Source organism: Mytilus edulis, chromosome 14 (assembly GCF_963676685.1).
Source record: "Mytilus edulis chromosome 14, xbMytEdul2.2, whole genome shotgun sequence".
NCBI lineage: Eukaryota > Metazoa > Mollusca > Bivalvia > Mytilida > Mytilidae > Mytilus > Mytilus edulis.
Window position 1 is genome coordinate 68,082,086 of NC_092357.1, and position 20,246 is coordinate 68,102,331.

A 20,246-nucleotide genomic window follows, 5' to 3' on the forward strand; every position below is an offset into this window, starting at 1 on the left:
TCGTTAAGAATTTTTTTTTTTTTTTACACTTACCTGACACAAAACAAGGATTACATAATTATTTAATTATGGTAAATTTTTGAGACAAGTAAACATAAAAAAATCCGAAAATACGTCTGTGTACATGTATGCACTGCTTAAGGAGGTAGACCTAGGTTAACGAAAATAACTCTTAAAATCATCAGTACGTTTGTGTCAACCATTTTTAAAAATATATTCTAAGCTTCTAGGTTACATAGATTATTTTCAATCTGTTTCAGGTAAATGCTTAAGATACATTGATGAACTTGACTTTTACAAACCCTCAACTGATTTAAAGACTTATCTCCCTGAACCAATTAAGGTCTACCCCCTTAAATAAGAGGAGATGTGGGATTTACGTAAATCAGACAACAAACAAACGACACAAACAAGCCAAGGACATCTAGTCTAAGAGTCACCATACAATCTGCAGCACAAGACACGCGTCTGGTGCGTGGAAAGTGAAATATACTTTCTGTCAAGCTTATAATCGGTTCAAGGCTATAATATTATGATTAAATTAAATAGAAAACTATCATATATCTTCATGTACATTTGTACAACCAACACAATATCATCAAAAAAAGTCTGGTATATATATAATTATGTCTATCGAAAGTTCAACAAAATAAAATTAAATATGTAACCCTTTTATCTGATTTTAACTTCTTTTCCCTGAGCGAAATTTTAACATTTCAGTTAAGAAAAAAAGTAGAAAAAAGAGAATTTTTGACTGATGATTGGTTAATATAAATTTTAAATATGACTTTGAAAAAAAGACCAGTAATATTGATAGAATCGATTCTGATCTGTCATGTACAAGTTTGTGTCGAGAATGTGTTTATCATTTGTAACAGCACAAAAAAATACACTACTGTACAATAAAAATGCATCATACGTTGATATCTTCTATTTACCTTTCTTATGTTTCTTTCTCCCTTTTTTTAGGAGTTGGGGGGGGGGGGGTGGGTGTGGAGGTAATCCAAAATGATAAACGAGAGAAGGAACCTGGTTTAAATGAAATAGACTTCACAAAATATTACACAGAAAACTAAAAAGCAAGCCAAAATTAACCTTAGGCTAGTAAATGCAGAAATGACCCTCTATGTGCTCTAAAAGATCAAGTCTGTAAACCTGCATGAAATAAGGAGAAGTGGTGTTGTTTTTAATGAGACAAATATTCACCCGAGACGATTTAAACTTATATAGGGTCGTTGTACGGCCTTCAACACTGACAAGGTCCTCTACATGACACATTGTAAAAAATTATTTCAAACAAGAAAAACAACGGTCTGATGTATGTTAAAACTCATAAAAGAAAACAGATATGATAGACATAGACAAATGGACAACAACCACTGAGTTTTACAGACTTCTGTCTAGGGTCAGGCGCACGCAGCGGTCAGCCATTGTTTGGCATTGCACGGGAATATCTGCGTGCATTTTTGTAAAATAGTCTGGTTGCAGAAAAATTTGCCGAATTTAGGATACTTGTCAAATATTCGGAATTCTTTGGTTTTATCCATTAAATACAATATAAAATTTCGGCCGCTATAAACCCTTACTTTTCTTTTCACATACATCAACTACAAAAAGTTTAAAACGAAATATATTCCTTAATTTATAGACTTCCAAGCTATAACAGACTTCGTTTTATTTTGAAACAGAGTCGAAAACATCCTTAAGAAGGCTAATTTTAATTTTAAGGATATGGCGACAAATTTGTTTTGCTTTTAAAGTTCCTTTGTTTGTAGGCTACCAATCTATAACAGACTTCGTTTTATTTTGAAAGAATGTCGAAAACATTCTTAAGAAGGTTAATTTTAATTTGAAGGATATGGCGACAAATTTGTTCTGCTTTTATAGTTCCTTTGTTTGTAGACTACCAATCTATTATAACACACTTCGTTTTATTTTGAAACAATGTCGAAAACGTCCTTAAGAATATAAAAAAGAAGATGTGGTATGATTGCCAAAGAATCAACTGTTCACAAGAGACCAAAATGCACAGACTTAACAGTTATAGGTCACCGTACGGCCTTCAACAATGAGGAAAGCCCATATCGCATAGTCAGCTATAAAAGGCCTCGAAATGACAATGTAAAACCATGCAAACGAGAAAACTAACGGCCTTATTTATAAAAAAAAAAAATTGACCAAAAACAAGTATAAAAAAACGACAACTACTGAATTACAGGCTCCTGACTTGGGACAGGCACATACATAAATAATGTGGCGGGGTTAAACATGCTAGCGGGATCCCAACCCTCCCCCTTACCTGGGACAGTGGTATAACATTACAACATAAGAACAAACTATATGTTAGCGGGGTCCCAACCATCCCCCAACCTGGGACAGTGGTATAACAGTACAACATAAGGATGAACTATATAAATAAGGCTAATTTTAATTTTAAGAATATGGCGACAAATTTTGTTTGCTTTTGTAGTTCCTTTGTTTGTAGATTACCAATCTATAACAGACTTCATAAAAAAGAAGATGTGGTATGATTTCCAATGAGACAACTATCCACAAAAGACAAAATTAAATGACACAGACATTAACAACTACAGGTCACCGTACGGCTTTCAACTATGAGCAAAGCCCATACCGCATAGTCAGCTATAAAAGACACCGATAAGACAATGTAAAACAATCCAAACGAGAAAACTAACGGCTTTATTCATTTAAAAAAAAATGATTTGTTTTATTTTGAAACAATGTCGAAAACATTCTTAAGAAGGTTAATTTTAATTCTAAGGATATGTCGACAAGATAATGAATGAGACAAACGGGAAAAGCATTGATTAATTGAGAATGATAATTGGTTAAAGTTGTGTATAGGAAGTGCAGTCGTAGAACATTTAAAAATGTATATAATAGACTGACAGACGTTAAGGTGTGAGTAAAATATAACAGATGAATAAAGAACATGAGAAAAAAATGGCAAAATATTTTTTTTTTTTTTTTTTTTTTTAGATCCGATCGTTGATAAGCGTATCATTCTGACTTGTAATTTGCAGTTTTCTCCAATTGTTTTGGTGTAAACGTTTATAAAACCTTTAGGTATGTTGTTTATCTATTTAATGAATTTTCAAGTGTTCAACATTTGTACATTCGTTCAATCATGCCATACATGTTCTCTGCATGTACGACCTTTCAGTGCAATACACATAAATAGATATAAGAAGATGTGGTGTGAGCGCCAATGAGAAAAGTCTCAATCCATCTCCATAAAACACGTTTAAAAATATCATTTAACATTGAATTTCATATTCTGCATGTTTATCATAACAACGATAGAAAAGAGAAAAATAGTTCCCTTCTTGCCCTCAAAAAGTAGCGAAACGATATCGACGTATGGATTAATGATGTTTGCTGCTCAGTTTGAAAATAAATAACTTTCCATAAAACTAGTATATATTGATAGGGGATTAATTGAGGGGAAAAAAAGAAAAAACAAATATAGGGGTCAATGTGCTTGTTTTCGAGATATTAGCCATTGGAATTTTGGCGGGAAAATGTTCTCTCTTGATTTTTCATAGCTTTATCATTGACCAGTTAAAGTTCTCAAAAACTATTAAAAATAAATAAAAATATATAAGACTTTTACAAATGGTTTACAATCATACATGTAAAAGGTTTATAAAAAGAAAAATGGGTTCCATGGGCAAATTTTTTAAGGCATTCAAGATTTCGAAAATCTGACAAAAATTCCAAAACATAAGAAGCGAACATCCTTAATGTATTTTCATGAGTACTTGTTTCTGTTGAATGAGGAAAGTGAGTATTTTTGCAGATATTTGATTTCAGGTTTTGTCAAAGTTTGCCTCCATGCATTAAGAAAGCTTGTATTTGCTGAACATAGAAATTCAACATTTTTTTCACTAACGAAATCCATAACAATTTTATATGTCGATCTCCATCAGGTGATTACCTTCCAAAATTATATTTAAATGCGGTTTGATAGAAGGAAAAACTGCTTCCAGTTGAAGTTCCTAAAGATACCCAAAGCCTATTTGAATAGTTATAGCAAGATGCCAATGAGACAACTCTCCATCCAAGTCAAATAAAATTCATAAAAGTAAACCATAATAGGTCAAGGTACGGTATTCAACGCGGAGCTTTGGCTCACACCGAACAACAAGCTATAAAGGACTAAAAAACTACTAGTATAAAACCATTTAAACGGGAAAACCAACGGTCTAACCTATATAAAAAAAAAGAGAAACGAGAAACACTTATATTTTTAAGAACCACATCAACAAACGACAACTACTGAACATTAGATTCCTGACTTAGTACCGGGGCAAACAATTGCAGCAGGTTTAAATGTTTTAACGGTACCAAACCTTCACCTTACATGAAACAATCATGTAACATCACAACATAGAAAGATACACTATAAAATATCAATAGGAATGGCTTAACTCAATCAAAAAACGTAGTAACACAAATGAACAGACACTGAACGAATGAAGCATACTTTATGGGATCTGCTAATTGCTGAAGACTTTATGTTGACCTGCCATTGTAGTTTTTGTATTTTTTGGTATCTTGTGAAGAGTTGTCTCATTGGAAACCATATTACATCTTCTTTTCATATTAAAAAGAATAAAACTACCCCTTATTCAGTATTATCCCATTGAGGTATTAATAAAAACTAAAATCAAGCATATTAATATAGATTTTAAAGATTATTTACAATTCATATTAAAAATCTTACCTTAGTTTTATTAGTTGAAATGTGAAAACAAATATAAAATATACGCTACGCAATGTTGTACAATGCTTCCAATTGATTGAAATGCGAAACTAACAATGCTGCTGCTGTGATCACGTGACCAACAAGCCAGGGACCTACGAAAAATTCCAAGAACGCCCCTCTTATTACATTGTTATGGTGTTGTACAAGTGAATTGATGAGGATTGTCGGTAAATAACATTAATACTTGTAATCTAAAGTGTTAATTTGCGTGTAGTAAATTTGCTTTTTGACAACAGTTTGACCTTTTAGGTCACACTACCTCAGGGAAAGCCCTTCAAATTTTAAATTTTTAAAAAAACATGCGTTTCTTTTTTTTCAAGGCTGGTATAAGTACATAATGTAAGTTAACGACAGGTGAAAGTTTTATTTATCTGTAATCACTGAAATTAACATGCATGCTCCGGGAGGGTAAAGTTCAGTGGTGTTATAATTGCCGCTTCGTTCTTTGAATAAGGCAATAGTTTTATCATTTTTACAGCAAAAAAGTGCATATTATTGAAATAAATACGTAGCTCTCTCTCTCTCTTTTCTCTTTTGGTGGCTGGTATGTTTCGTCAAATTGAGGCGGTAAGATGAGTGTCATTCCGAATTCTTAAATAAAAAGAAGCATTATTTCCCTTAATCCCGAGAATGAATCATAATTATTAATTCCCGAGCCCCAATATATGAAAATCCTGAATTGCCGCTATAATAAGGGTCCATTCCCGAATCTCCTATACAATGAAAGCCTAGCTCTGACATCCCGAAAAAAACATTTCGCTCCTCTACAATGTCCATCTGGTGATTGCTGGTATCCCGTCTATGTTTTTGTACATGTATTGGGACTCAATGCATATCAGCCTATAGTTTCAGCTCCTCAATGATTTTCTGACAATATAAGTTGATATGGTTTAATGTTGTTCAAACTTGATCTGTTTTACTTGTGCTTTAATTGAAGATAAAGTGTTCGTAAACTGCTTCTTATGCTTCTTATAGTATATCATTTAATACTCTTTTTTGTTGCTTCATACACACAGATAAAACATTAAAAAGAGTTATGTAATTGAGATCTAAAAACTAGATTTACTGTTCTGAATATGGTCATGCGCCCGTTCAATTTTCAATATATATCCGTACCATTCCGATTGTTTCCTTTCTACTGTCTTCCGCTACATGTCGGTAACTATGTAACTTTATATTCGACCTAGAGCAAAAACTTAAATACTGTGAATTTCCGGCTGCTTCCGTGTATTTCCGGCTGTTTACGTGTGATTCCGATTATAGTAATATTTTTTTTTCAAAATGCACACATATGTGTCAAGTAAACACAAATACAAACATATGTAATGCAACATTTGATAAAATATAACTTATCTTTTATCTGATATAGGATTTCGCTATATTTTTCTATAAATGAACTTTATCTTATACTCAATAGAAAAATAAAATAAAAAAATGGGGTCACCGTTCATTTACGCTCACAATCTGCCTTCGAAAGAAGCATACATTTTTGCTAAAGTCCATTTTTTTCTGTTAAACTAATAGGAGAAATAGCGGTAATATCAAAATAAAAAAAAGAACTAAATTACAGAAATCGCTTAAATTTTACAATTATTTAGTTTATGTACAACTTATTCGAAAACAACAATAAAAATATAGGTCACCAATGAGTTAAAACAGATATTTCAATTGTAATGCCCCAAAATGGCATTTTTGCACAAAAGGGAGATCATTTGGAGCTTTTTCAATGATATCTACATTTTAAAAATCACCTGGGGCCAACACGAATTGATTTTTTAGAATGATTTTTGTACCATATGATAAAGTAACAACTACTAAAGGTAATAAATAAAATTTGTAATGAAAAATAAATGTTTATTTTTTTTCTTAAAACGTAATGTTACCTTTGATTGACATGGACCTTATTTTCGCAATTCTAAAGATTGCGTTATAAAGTCATCAACTTTTGAAAGCTCAGATTCAGGATAAAAAAAGTTGTTTTAGCTTTAAAAGTTTATGATAAGTTTTATAGTCAGTGTTAATATTATTAATCTTTAAAAAATAAGCAGTCTGTTAAATTTGAGTTCAGTTTGTAATATAATAGAAAAAAATAGTATTCATCATCAAGTTTATTACAAAGTTTACATTTATAACCTTTGATCTCTTGGTACATTTTTATATCTTCCCGTTTCAACTTCTATAGGTTAATTATGGTCATATAATCTTCACATTTAACGTATATCTAATGGGTGCTCTACTTTTGACATTCGTAATATATAATATATGACAATTAATAATGACCAGTTCAGCTAATGTGACACAGGGTGATGAAGAAATAAATCAAAAATACAAAACTCTTCGTCGATTTTTATCGGACTTTTGTTTTCTAGCAAAATACATATGGAATGTTAAAAAATAAGTAAAGCTAGCTGTTATCTAAAAGTTAGCACACTTCTTCGTTTTTTGTCGGACTTTCATTTTCTAGCAAAATGCATACGAATGACTGTTTCAAAAATAAGTAAAGCTAGCTGTTAAGACCTTGTTATCTAAAAGTTTAGCATACATTTTTTTTACTCTTCATAATCTTTTATTCGGACTTTTATTTTTCTCGCAAAAAACATATTGATGTCACAAAAATAAGTAAAGCTAGCTTTTTTCTAAAAGTTAAGCATACTTTTTTACACTCCATAATCTTTAATCGGACTTTTATTTTCAGCCAAAATACATATGAATGTTACAAAAGTAAGTGAAACTAGCTATGATCTAAAAGTAAGCATACTTTTTTTTACGATGTGAAATTAAATCATGTGACAAAAGGTGATTTATATATTACGCCATTTTATTGCTTTTTTATGACCCTAATTTGTGTATTGTCATTTTTAAACTGACTAACGGGTGTTCTCACAAAAACTGACAGACATTTGATAAATGTACACAAGATATTAATAGGATGACTTTTCTGTATAGAAAAATAAAGAGATGTATGATTGCCAAATCCGACAAAGTTCAAACGGAGTGGATGTAAGACATTCCGTATTATTATCATTCGGCTCTTGAAGGCCCCTACATAAAGAATATGATTCAAAACATTCAAATAAAAAACGCAACGTACAAATAATAACAAAACGAAAATAATATGACAGATAGGAACGAACAACAACCACTATATAAAACTACAGGCCCCTGACTTGGGACGGGCAAAAAAAGAATGTGGCGGAGTAAGATATGTTTGTGAGTGCTTAACCCTCCACTTACCTGATACCGTATGTTACAGTACAACATATTAAGAACAAACTATAAACATCAGTTGAAAAAAAAAATCTTAACTTATCAATAAACACATGGACAAACTTATAAGATTTGCCCTAGTTAAGTAATTATAAAAAAGAAGATGTGGTATGAATGCCAATGAGACTACTCTCCACAAGAGACCAAAATGACACCGGAAATAAGTAATGATTGTTTTATAAACGAGAAAATATTTTTAACATGTTCCATAATTGAAGGGTTTTTAGTGGCACTTTCTTTTACCTTTTGTTCTTGTATACCTACAAGAATATGATACGGTTAAACAATTTACAATTATATTACCCCTTTGTTTTCCCATTTTTTATTCAAGGAGGACGTGTTTTTCATCCTCTAATAAATGACACAGTTTACAAACAATTCTATCCTTAAAGTCTTTCTTTGGGCTTCAAAATAGCGACACTCTTCGTCTAATACACTATAAAATAAGGAGATGTTGTGTGATTGCAAATGAAACAACTCTCCCACAGAATGTTAAAGAAGTAATAAAAGCATATGTATAATGTCATCACACAGCTTCTACAACGAACATTATTCTTTGCTGTATGGTCAGCTTTAAAGTCCCCGACATAACAGACTTATTTAACTTTGGATGCATGTTTTCTTATTGGATAAGGGCTTTTTGTCTATCAGCTCATAGACATATTTTTTGCATTTGACCTGCCTTGAAACAGGAACATGAAAACATAATGTTTGTGAACATGTTTGTGATCGTTTCATTCTCCCTTTGACGTTGCCAATAGTGTAACACCACAACATTAAAACAAACTAGAACACATACATCATGTAGGAAACTATTAAGGTATCAATTAGTACACATTCAACGAATTAAGCCAAACTTTAAAACGAATAGTTTGTAATGGAGAATGTTTGTCATCTTCGCTAGATATCGATTACGAACCAGTCCCCTCCCCTTCGAGTGCACTGTATCGATATCTTTAGCTAACGAAGATGAATGTATATTGTATCCATGTATGAAAAGCAGACTCTTTTGCTAGACCACCGATTGAACTTTCGAACTCTCTTCTGCCTGAAAAGTTTTTGTATACTGTGGGTTATGATCTCAGGACTGACATATTCATTAAACATTTCTTGATATACTAGAATTATTTAAAAGGACTGATGTTTAAACTCATTGATCACGTGATGTGATGGGGTGCTTCAGGGTGTTCTACTGTTGACATGTATTAATTTCACTTGCAATTAATTATAACATGTACAATTGTACAAGGTTTAATCAGGACATGCAACTTTTACATGTTATAACAAAGTGTGTTGTCAATTAAAGTAACATGTTCACATGTCGTATTAAAAAAGAAAGGTGTGATAAAAAATTACAGGTAACCGGTGGTACAACGTATGATATTATCTAAACTCCCAAAAATATATTTAAAAAATGTAAAATTTGCATTGTAACAGCTTTAGACATTGTTAAAAATACATTTTTATTAGATTAAATACGTAAAATTGCTCAAAATAATTATGACAACATTATAATAGAAAAATAGTAGGTTTAAACAACTTTTAAAATTTTTGACCATGTACTACATAAAATGTAACCCTCTTTATGTGCCTATTTTAATTATATAAAAGAGGGAGTGGTCGTGGTGCAGCTCATCCTAGGCGTATTGTGTTTCAACAGATATAAGAAGATGCGGTATGAGCGCCAATGAGACAACTGTCCATTATTATGTTTCAAGTTTATTTTCAAGAAAAGAGAATAAAGTAAAACAGTTTACGAATATTGGCCTACAAAATTCAAGAACACATAAAAGAAGGAATCCCACTTCAAATCTAGACTCTCATAAATGAAGTTCTTTATAATGTTATTATATTCAACGTTGATTTTGATTAGATACGCCATACATATTTTATTTGATGGTCGCTAATATCCGCTAAACGAATCGGTACTAAACTAGGTCTGCGACAATCAAAGCGCAAATTGATGCCCGCAAATCTTCAAATGTAATATACTGTTATAGCCTACATATAAGTATGATACTTCAAGTGTTATGAGTATAATCTTTTTAAGACTTTGTGAATCGATGCTCAAATTGTAACATCATTAATACAACAATTTCCAAGTGCAAACAAATCATTAAACATACATATTCCCCCCGGGCAATTCCCATAATTCTCTAAATTTTGCTATTTTTTTTTTACATGTAATAATGCTTACACGCTTACTTGTTTTTCTTAATCTTACTCCACTGTGTCTAAACTACACCGGCAAAAAATGTTTGGACTCGATGGTAACTAATTTTCGGCCAAATCTTTGACAGTGATATAGCCCATTTATCATTCATTGACCTTGAAGTTTTCTCCTGTTTCTTCATCTCTTTCAATATCTTCATTTTTCACTTACCACGTGTATTTCATTTTAAATATGCAATCTATGAAATCTGTAACAAAATGAAAGGTCTCTTTTAAATCATTATACGCTTGATTTAAGATAAATCTGAACGTTTAAGGTTATTTGTCGGTACCTTTTACATGTTTTAGTGAGATAGCTTTGTCTGTAATATTAGATACCATCGAGTCCAAACATGTTTTTCCGGTGTAGTTTAGACACAGTGTACTCGATTGTGTAGAATTGGTTACGATTTAAATCTTAATAGTTGAACTTAATCAATATACATATATAAATTCAATAAACCTTTTTCTTTATTGTTAATATTTTTATAATATCTAAATATTCATGGCAAAGTTTTTGATCTAATGAAGCCAAATTAAAACGTACTTACTAAGACTATATGAATGCAACACTTTTTAGATATGATGCTTCCGAATTGTGTGTGTGTTTGAGTTTTCAATGTCTTCTTTCTAGAATTAACTTTAACTTTATCAAGGACGCATATTTGAAATCCCAGGTTGCACTGTTTAACTACTTGATAACGTTAGGAGCTAATAACCTGAAGGGACCTTAAACTTTTAACTTTAAATTGAAAGTTTTTTCTACCTTACTGAACTTATACAAATACGTAATCAAAAGTGTACGTCTAGAACAAACCCGCGAAATCGCGGATATTTACAGCTTAGTTAAGAGTATGTAAACTGTTGTAGGATCAATTTTTATAAAAGATTTTATTTCTGGAGAATTCAAGTTCAGAAAAGGTATCAAAAGTCACAGGTACTTGGAAGCAGGACATTTTTTTCTAAGCCCTCTCCCTTTTTTCCAAAGTTCGTTTTCTTTGTTATTCAGTTGAATACCATTATTTTCGCGTTTTTGTATACTATGAACATACGTATACTAAACATTATATAGTATGAATAACCTCTCCACGTAATGTAGTATTAAATAAACGCAAATAAACGCGGAAATAATTGTCCTGTTCCCGAGTATTTATTATGTGTATAAAACAGAAAGTCTTTTCTATTACTTAAAAGTCATTCTGGTGACGAAAACAATATCCAAACGCCTTTAATTTCGTTTTTCTCCAAAAATAACCCAAACTGAATGATCATGAGAATGGATGACAAAGGCGTATTTGCATGGTACCTTTAAGGACACAGAGGCATGATGATTAATTTATTGTGGAAGGAAGAGAAGCGACACACACAATGAGGTCTTCTCGTTTAATAGTATAGATACTTCCATAAAATATTTGATAGCCTTGAACAATATTTTTAAGACAAGACAACACGTCCTTGAAATCCAACTAGATGCCAATATTTTTTTAATCCAAATATGAATGCCCAGCTTCTATTTTAAATGTCATCATCATATTGTTTTTAGTTATTATATGTAATTGTCATGCCGTTGGCCCTCTTATGGTTGTTATTTGTGCTTAAATAAAGAATTAAAAACCTATCACTGCCTATACATGTAGCATTATTATTTAAGAAAATTAGGGTTTTCGCAAAAAAAACTTGTATTCAAAATTATTTTAAACTGATACTAATATTATACCCACACACAATAAGAGGAGCCTATATTGCATTCACCTAGTACGAAAGAAAAACAAATATGTAACACATAAACAAACGACAACCACTGAATTACAGGCTACTGACTTGGGACAGGCACAAACAGTCTGACTTCATCTTTGTTAAGCAGCTTAACATTGATGTTGAATGCCTATCGGTAACCTATAGATGTTATTTTTTCTGTCATTTTGTATCTGGTGGAGAATTGTCTCATCTGCAATCATACAAAATCTCCTTATATTTATAAGAGTTGTTATGTGTGCAAATTTCGGATCTGATAGATACAATGTATCTACTGTATGTTTGCCGATGTGTTTATATATTTCAGCATGCCCAGTATGACTAAACAGAATGCATGTACATGTAACTTCATATTTCGTCAACAGCTTGATATGGATTTGTAACACGTGCACTTCCGGTTCCGACAAACAACCATTTTGATTTAAGCTTAGGGTATGCTTAGTACGAAATTGCGAACATGTGGTTCGAGACCACAATCATTTTGTAATGCATATCTATTAGACAATAAATGAAAATTAAAAAATTCCCACCTGCACTCTCTCAATAAAATTTATGTGTGTGTTTAACTACTTTTGGGACAAATTATGTCAAATTTATAGAAAACTTCATCGGCTCTAACTCAAAATATGGACAATTCTATGTTAAGGGGTCTTGAAATCTTTTGACAGCTTCCGAATTGAAAATTTTTAACCTTTTCAACCGGACCAAATTACTATTTTACTTTAAAATTCATGACCCAAATTTTTTGACAGTGTCATTTAATCCCCCGACTTGCTTTTTGAGGCATAAAACATGGAGAAATACATTTTCAATGGGTATAAAAAAAAAAGGCAAGTGACACACTGTCCACACTAGACAACGAAAATCAAGGGACGACAATTATGGTCTCGGACCTAATGTGTGTTTACCAGTACTCTAAAACATCGGAAACACGAAATTTACCACCGTGGCTAATCGTTTACCACTAACGGATCCGTACTGCTGTATACTGACTGTTCTTATTTTTATTTGAAAAATGTACATGATGTTGATCCTGTCGGTAAATTGTTAGTTCATAAACATAATATAAATGTTGTAAAACTATGGCAGCAATTCCCTTCGGCAAATTTGACCGCAGACGTTTTGGAATGTTTTGTTTGAAAGGGTTTGGAGATCTGTGCAGTTTTTGATATATTTGAATTATAAAGATCATCTGTGAGCACGTTCACAAACCCCGTGCCCCCACTTTGTTATTTGGCACACAAAATCTCATGAGATTCGTATAGTAAAACTTAGACTCATTTCTCTTACAAGCATCAGCTGGAAATGATAATACATTTGTATGTCCTAATTATCTACAAAGTTTCATGGAATTCTGTTGTGTTGATTCAAAGAAATAATGATAACATGATGATGATATGTGGGTTTTTCCGTCCGACTATCCTGTCTGGATATTGCTTTCTACCTATTGTTTGGTTCTGATTCTGTTAACTGTTTAGCTTTTACTTTGTTTCGAGGAGTGTGATAAGGTGTATCATGCAGTTTCAAGATCATAATTAAGTGCCATTGTTACTGCCTCTGGAGATGGCATCAATAGTGGCGATGTGTGTGGTGGTGTCCGGAGCAACTCTACATGCATATAGTATGACTTCTGTCCTTATTTTACACAAAGTTTCATGAAAATCGTGACATCAACCGTTTATTGGTCATATCAACCTTTAGAATCAGATACTATTTAGGTCATTTCAGAGAGTTCATTGTTGACAATATGTTGGAATTCTATGCTACTGTGATTTTATAAAGTACTTTCCGTTTTAAAATTTTCTTAGTTCTTTATTTCTATTATTTAACTTCTTTCAAAGATAAAAGTTCACAGCAGTTCTATTTTCAAATACAATGTACGAATGGCTTCCCCTGATTCACATATAAAATGTTTAAAGTAAAAAAAACGAATAAAGTATTCCTGGTAATAGAATTGCTTGTGGTATGATTAGAAAAGAGAGACGAAAGATATTGAATTATAAAAAGACCGAAAGACAAACAACAATATCACAACATGGTAAAGTAGACTAATCAACACGATCCCCATCAACACCGAGTGATCTGAGGTGCTTCGGAAGGGTTAGTAGATGTGACCCTCGTCAAGGAGGTTAGTTATATACATGTCAAAACAAAAGTTTTATTCTTAAAAAAGAGCATTGTAATTTTAGTTTAGTATGACATCCATTATCACTGAAGTAGTAAGTATTTTTTAGGGACCAGCTGAAGCACACCTCCGGGTACGGGGTTTCTCGCTGTATCGAAGAACCATTTGTGGCCTTCGGCTGTTGTTTGCTCATTAATAGGTTTGTTGTCTCTATGACACATTTGCCATTTCCATTCTCAGTTTAACTTTTATTCTAACACTAGTTGTTGGCATGCTGCAGCTTCTCATATTTATAATGTTATGATACTAAACCCCTAACAGTAGGATTTGTGCTTGGTTTTCATATGATGAAGACAAAATCTGGCAATCAGTTTAATATAAGGTCTGGAGCAGGCATGTCGGCGACTGTAGTAGTCTGTATGTACATGTATGTTCTGTATCTTCCGCCTTTAAGATCACCAGCATGGGTTATGATGTAAAAAGGAAGACATTTAACACACTGTATCGTTACAGATTTGATGTGAGCATTTGCCTATTCAGCTTCCCATCCTGGTCGTGACGGGTCCGTTGTTAATTTATCAATGTATCATTGTATTTGTCATTTTGCTAGTTTTTACTTGTCACCTCTTCGGACATCGGATCCTGACTTTTTTTAACTGAGTTTTACTGTAAGTATTGCTTGGTGTTTGGTTTTTTTCCTACATTGGATATAAGTACAATGCATAGAGGGGGTTGAGATCTCAAAAACATGTTTAACCCCGCCGCATTTTTGCGCCTGTTCCAAGTCAGGAGCCTCTGGCCTTTGTTAGTCCTGTAGGATTTTTAATTTTAGTTCATATATTTATATGTTTTAGAGTTTAGAATGCCCTCTGAACTAGTATATTTTTGTTAAGAGACCAGCTGAAGGCCAGCTCCTGGTGCGGGATTTGTTGTCTGTGTTGAAAACCCATTGGTTGTTTATTGCTCTATGGTCGGTTTGTTGTCTCGTTGATACGTTTCCAATTTCTATTCTCAATTGTACAATCACACGTCAGGTGTTCCATTTCCCCCACTTCGTAAACGTGCCGCTACCATATAAAACAAAACTTTAGATTTCTTATAAAAGCAGTAAATAGTTATCAAAGGTAACAAGCTTATAATCTAATACGCCAGACGCGCGTTTCGTCTACCTAAGACTCACCATTGACGCTCAGATCAAAATAGTTATGAAACCAAAGAGGTACAAAGTTGAAGAGCATTAAATTTCATGATGACCTCAAATTCAAAAAAAGTTATGTCAAATACGGCTTATAAAGGTTATCTATGCCTGGGATAAGAAAATCCTTAGTATTTCAAATAACTTTTGTTCCGATTAATACCAGCGCCGCTGGTATTAATCGGAAAAAAAAGATACTAAACTATAATGTATAAAGTCAAGTAATGTACTTGACTTTATACATTATAGTTTAGTATCTTTTTTTATTCCAACAGAAGTTCCCTCCGCTGGTATTAATCGGAACAAAAGTAGGAAAACATACTACAGTGAAACCTGACTAAGCCGAATCCTGTATAAACCGAAAACCTATATAAACCAAACATGTTCTTAATCACCGTCATATCAAATTATGTGCGTTACAATAGTTATCAAAAGTACCAGGATTATGATTTAGTAAGCCAGACGCGCGTTTCGTCTACAAAAGACTCATCAGTGACGCCCATATCAAAATATGTATAAAGCCAAACAAGTACAAAGTTGAAGAGCATTGAGGATCCAAAATTCCAAAAAGTTGTGCCAATACGACTAAGGTCATTTATGCCTGGGATAAGAAGATCCTTGGTTTTCGAAAAATTCGAAGTTTTATAAACAGGAAATTTATAAAAATGACCACATTAATGATATTCAAGTCAACACCGAAATGTTGACTACTGGGCTAGTGATACCCTCGGGGACGTTACGTCCACCAGCAGTGGCATCGACCCAGTGGTGTTAATAGTTATCAAAAGTACCAGTTTTTAATTTAGTACGCCAGACGCGCGTTACGTCTACACAAGACTCATCAGTGACGCTCATATCAAAATATTTATAAAGCCAAACAAGTACAAAGTTGAAGAGCATTGAGGATCCAAATGTTGACTACTGGGCTGGTGATACCCTCGCAACCTGATAAAACCTAACATCGGCCAAAACCTAACAAAATCCTAAGTCCCGAAGAGGTTCGGTTTAAACAGGTTTCACTGTATTGAGTTTACTTGTATGTACACAATTAGAATTAAAAAACAACATATTCAGCACTTATTCTTTTATAAATAAATGAAATTGCACAATTCCATATTAATTTACATATGTACAAATACGAGATTCTGATTGGACGATAAAATCAAAGTCAACTATTCAAGACAAATCCGTAAGTTCCGGGTATATTTCGCACTACCTTGCACAACTATAACAATTCTAGCTTTTAAAAATGCATTACAAGAAAAACTACATGTTCCAGTAACAATAAATAATGTCTAGGGAAATTGTTAAACGCGTTACAGGTCTTAATTCTCAAAACCTTAAAATGCATTTGATCACAATACCCAACAGTACGTAAGTATCACTTGGCATGGACACCAACATACTCGAATTCCGTTTACGCCAATATCACACAAAACGTTGAACTATTTTATTGGGAGATATTTACATTATTTTAGTTACGTTGTTCAAAACAGCCGTTTCTACACTTTTGAATACACAACTCTCGTATATTCTCACTTGTATATATTTATAGAACGAGAAGATCCCTTTCTATTGGCGTTTAGATCGTGACCAGTCTTTTCGAGTTCTTCTAAATAATTGAAGTTTGTTGGTAACGATAGCAACGACAATTTCCGGGTTGCTCTTTTTTCAAATATGTCCTGGTTCCTCGCTGAGTGTACTGATTCCTGGGATATTGTTCGTTGGAGATATGGTATTGGTGGCGGGAAACTGGTTTCCATTATAACTGGTTGCTGGGAGGTATAAATTGGCATCGACTTTGATCGACTTGTCTTTTTCTTTATATATTTGGAAGGTTTTCGTAATTTCTGTAACGTGGAAAGAAATTGAAAGTTAATTTAAAGAACAATCATGATTTGAATTTGAATTAATAAAAACTAAAAAAAAAATCAACCATACATTTTATTTATAATTGTTATGTATGCAGACGGAGCAGTGTTTTCTCTTTTTTTCTCTATAATCATACACCATTGTTCGCTCGTCTATCATATCTTCAAATTTAGATGGTTTCATTATCTTTTTATTTTTTGCTTGCTTAAACATGTGTGATAGTACTCGTAATAACATAATCAAAAACAAACGAGGAGGCTTATCAATGATCATTTTCGTTTTTTTTTTCTCCTGTCGAATGTGCGCAACGGATTATCAACTATCACTACGTCGGTAGATACAATAAAATCTGTATTTTCTAACGACCATTAACACAAAAAGTTTTTTAACGTACTATATAGCAGATGTTTGTTTGTGTTTCGATTGCTTTTGCTTTAAATGGATTTTGCAATTTGGAATGGCCGAGTTTGATCTGCTTTTCATCTTACCGATTTTTTACTCCGGTTTATATTATTTTTCGACAGGTTACCTACGACATCCTGGTACTCGGTCAATTTAGAGCAACGTAAAGAAGTAAACATCAAACATTTATTCGGTACAACTCTTGGGGAAAATATACTGCTTCATATTTTATTTACTCGTCGGAAAATTGTAAAATATTCCCTCAAATCACACCGATTATATGTTTGATGTTATTTCTTTACGTCGCTCTTTATTGACCGAGTGCCAAGATGTCGTAGGAAACCTGTCGAAAAATAATATAAACCGGAGTCAAAAGTCGGTAATATGAAAATAGTCTATTGGATCTACTGTACCGATAGTCCGTTATAATTCATCTTGTTAGTTACATAAACCATTTTCAAATTAGACGTTAAACTTTACACCTAATTAAAGTCTTGTATATTTTTTATGAACCAATCTGATACCCATTGTTAGTTTTTGACAATTATCGTCAAAAAGATTGAACAGTTTATAAACGTATGAACCAAATAATTTGAAAAGTCATGTACTGTTCATGTTAAAAATATAAACACATGTATGCACGCATGAACTTAAAAAAAAAAGTTTTCTGAATTTGTCTTAATACCAAATCAAACTGAATTCATTCTGTTTCAACACTTATCACACGTTTCGGTCACTCTTGATGCAAAAATAGACTACACATAATTATACATTGTAGGCAGTAATGTTACATGTATTTCATGCAGGCATGGTTCTGGAAAACGAGTTAGGGTTACATACAGGACATAAGAATATTCAACAATGGTTAAAGCAAATATCATAATGCTTGTAGAGTAAGACTTTGGTTAGCTTGCTTTGTATAAACGTTTGCTCCAGCGTTGTAATTAAGATTGGCATCTGTAAACAATATATTACTATAATAATTTATTTGCAAAATACACCCATATGGGTCAAGCGAACACAAATACAAACATATATAATAAAGAAAGTGAAGTTCTTGAAATTGTTATGTAACCTTTGATGGACATGGACCTCGTTTTTACAATTCTAAAGATTGCTGATATGCACTTTGATTTGATTGCATGTCATCCCAAATTTAATATACGAACAAAGCTAGCAAGCTAAACAAAGTTTTTCGTTACTAGCATTACGGAATTAGCTATAAAAAACTCATAAGTTACGTTTTAGTGAAGTCTTGTTCTAGTCAAGGAATATGAAACAATACATCTATCAAAAGGCTTATTAAATGGATTGGGTAATACGTAAACACTTCATGCAATAGATATTGTTTATATACATGTAGATTGAATTGTTGCAGGGTTATTATTTTGATATTATAGATAAGGTTAGATATGACGCAATTCTATTTTGAGTTATTTCCCTTTACGTGCGTAAATGTTTGATTTTCTTATTCAAATACTTCATCTAAAACATACGGCTTAATTAAGTCGTTGAAATGAATTAACCAAGATAAAAAACTAAAATGTTCAGAAAACCATTTTTCTGTAGTATAACTGATAACGAAATGAATCTTGATGCTTTTTTTTTAAAAGAAGCTTGAGCACGTAGACCACCGACACGTGGCCACAAAAGGGAAGTAACTCTTGCTTAAATAGCGTCAATCGATAACTATCTTTTGAGTACATGCAAGAGATGTTGTTTACCGGTACGAAACATTGTATCCTTCTCCAGCAGTTTTCAAGCTGAAAGGTACAATGTGATATCAAAGTAATAGATGCCGGAGAATTCATTCATTATGTTGAATGGTGGTACCGTGACGAACGTCATATTTATTTTTCGTATGTGAACCAAAAATGTCATGCGTCACAACAAGGCCGATTCCGTACCTCATCTAAGGAGAGTAGCAGAGTTACCCGAGGATTGCCAATTGCTAATCATGTGTCAATTTGTCCCTTTTCCAATGAAAGCTCATTAAGTCAATCATGTGTCAATTCCACCGGAGCTGATGATCTTTTTTCGATTGGTTATGGAAGATGATAGGTACCGGTTCTGAAAACTTTAACTTGTTTTAATGTAACAACATACAGTGAAACCTGTTTAAACCGAACCTCTTCGAGACTGAAGATTTTGTTCGGTTTTGGCCAATGTTCGGTTTTAACAGGTTCACAACGCATACAATTTGATATGACGGTTATTAAGAACATGATTTGTTTATACAGGTTTTCGGTTTCTGAAGGATTCGGTTCAGCCAGGTTTCACTGTATTGCGTTGGTTTTTCACGTTTTCATTGTATTTAAACACGTACATGTATGATGTCATTTGTACAGATCATGTCACGTTTTGGTGTTCTCATTTTCATAAATTCAAGATTTATTACTGTGTCGTATTTGAAAAATTATTTTTCTCGCATCGACATCTGTTTGCGATTCTTTTTGGGGGGTTTGGTTATCTTCAATTGATGAACGAATGATAATACGGAGCTCTAACGGACAAACAAGTAATTTGTTGTTCATAGTGTTACGTTTGAACGTTTGTCATACTCTGCATCCGAGGATTGATTTGTTTTGTAGACGCGCTGACATTTTTAAAAATCAGTATTTACGAACTGG

The 20,246-nt window shown here is 32.8% G+C and overlaps 1 protein-coding gene across 3 annotated transcripts in view; it reads right to left on the reverse strand.

Moving 5' to 3' along the window:
- Window positions 1–16,411: 16,411 nt before the first annotated feature.
- Window positions 16,412–20,246, reverse strand: part of LOC139502412 (sodium-driven chloride bicarbonate exchanger-like) — a 69,895-nt gene continuing 66,060 nt past the window's right edge. For 2 of the 3 annotated variants that reach the window (XM_071291860.1, XM_071291861.1), the window contains one exon: window positions 16,412–17,192. In XM_071291860.1, coding sequence (XP_071147961.1) covers window positions 16,878–17,192 — 315 coding nt within the window. In that variant the 3' untranslated portion in view covers window positions 16,412–16,877. Of the gene's footprint in view, window positions 17,193–19,340; window positions 19,380–20,246 lie in introns of all 3 variants that reach the window. The other variant, XM_071291859.1, reaches the window with a different exon arrangement.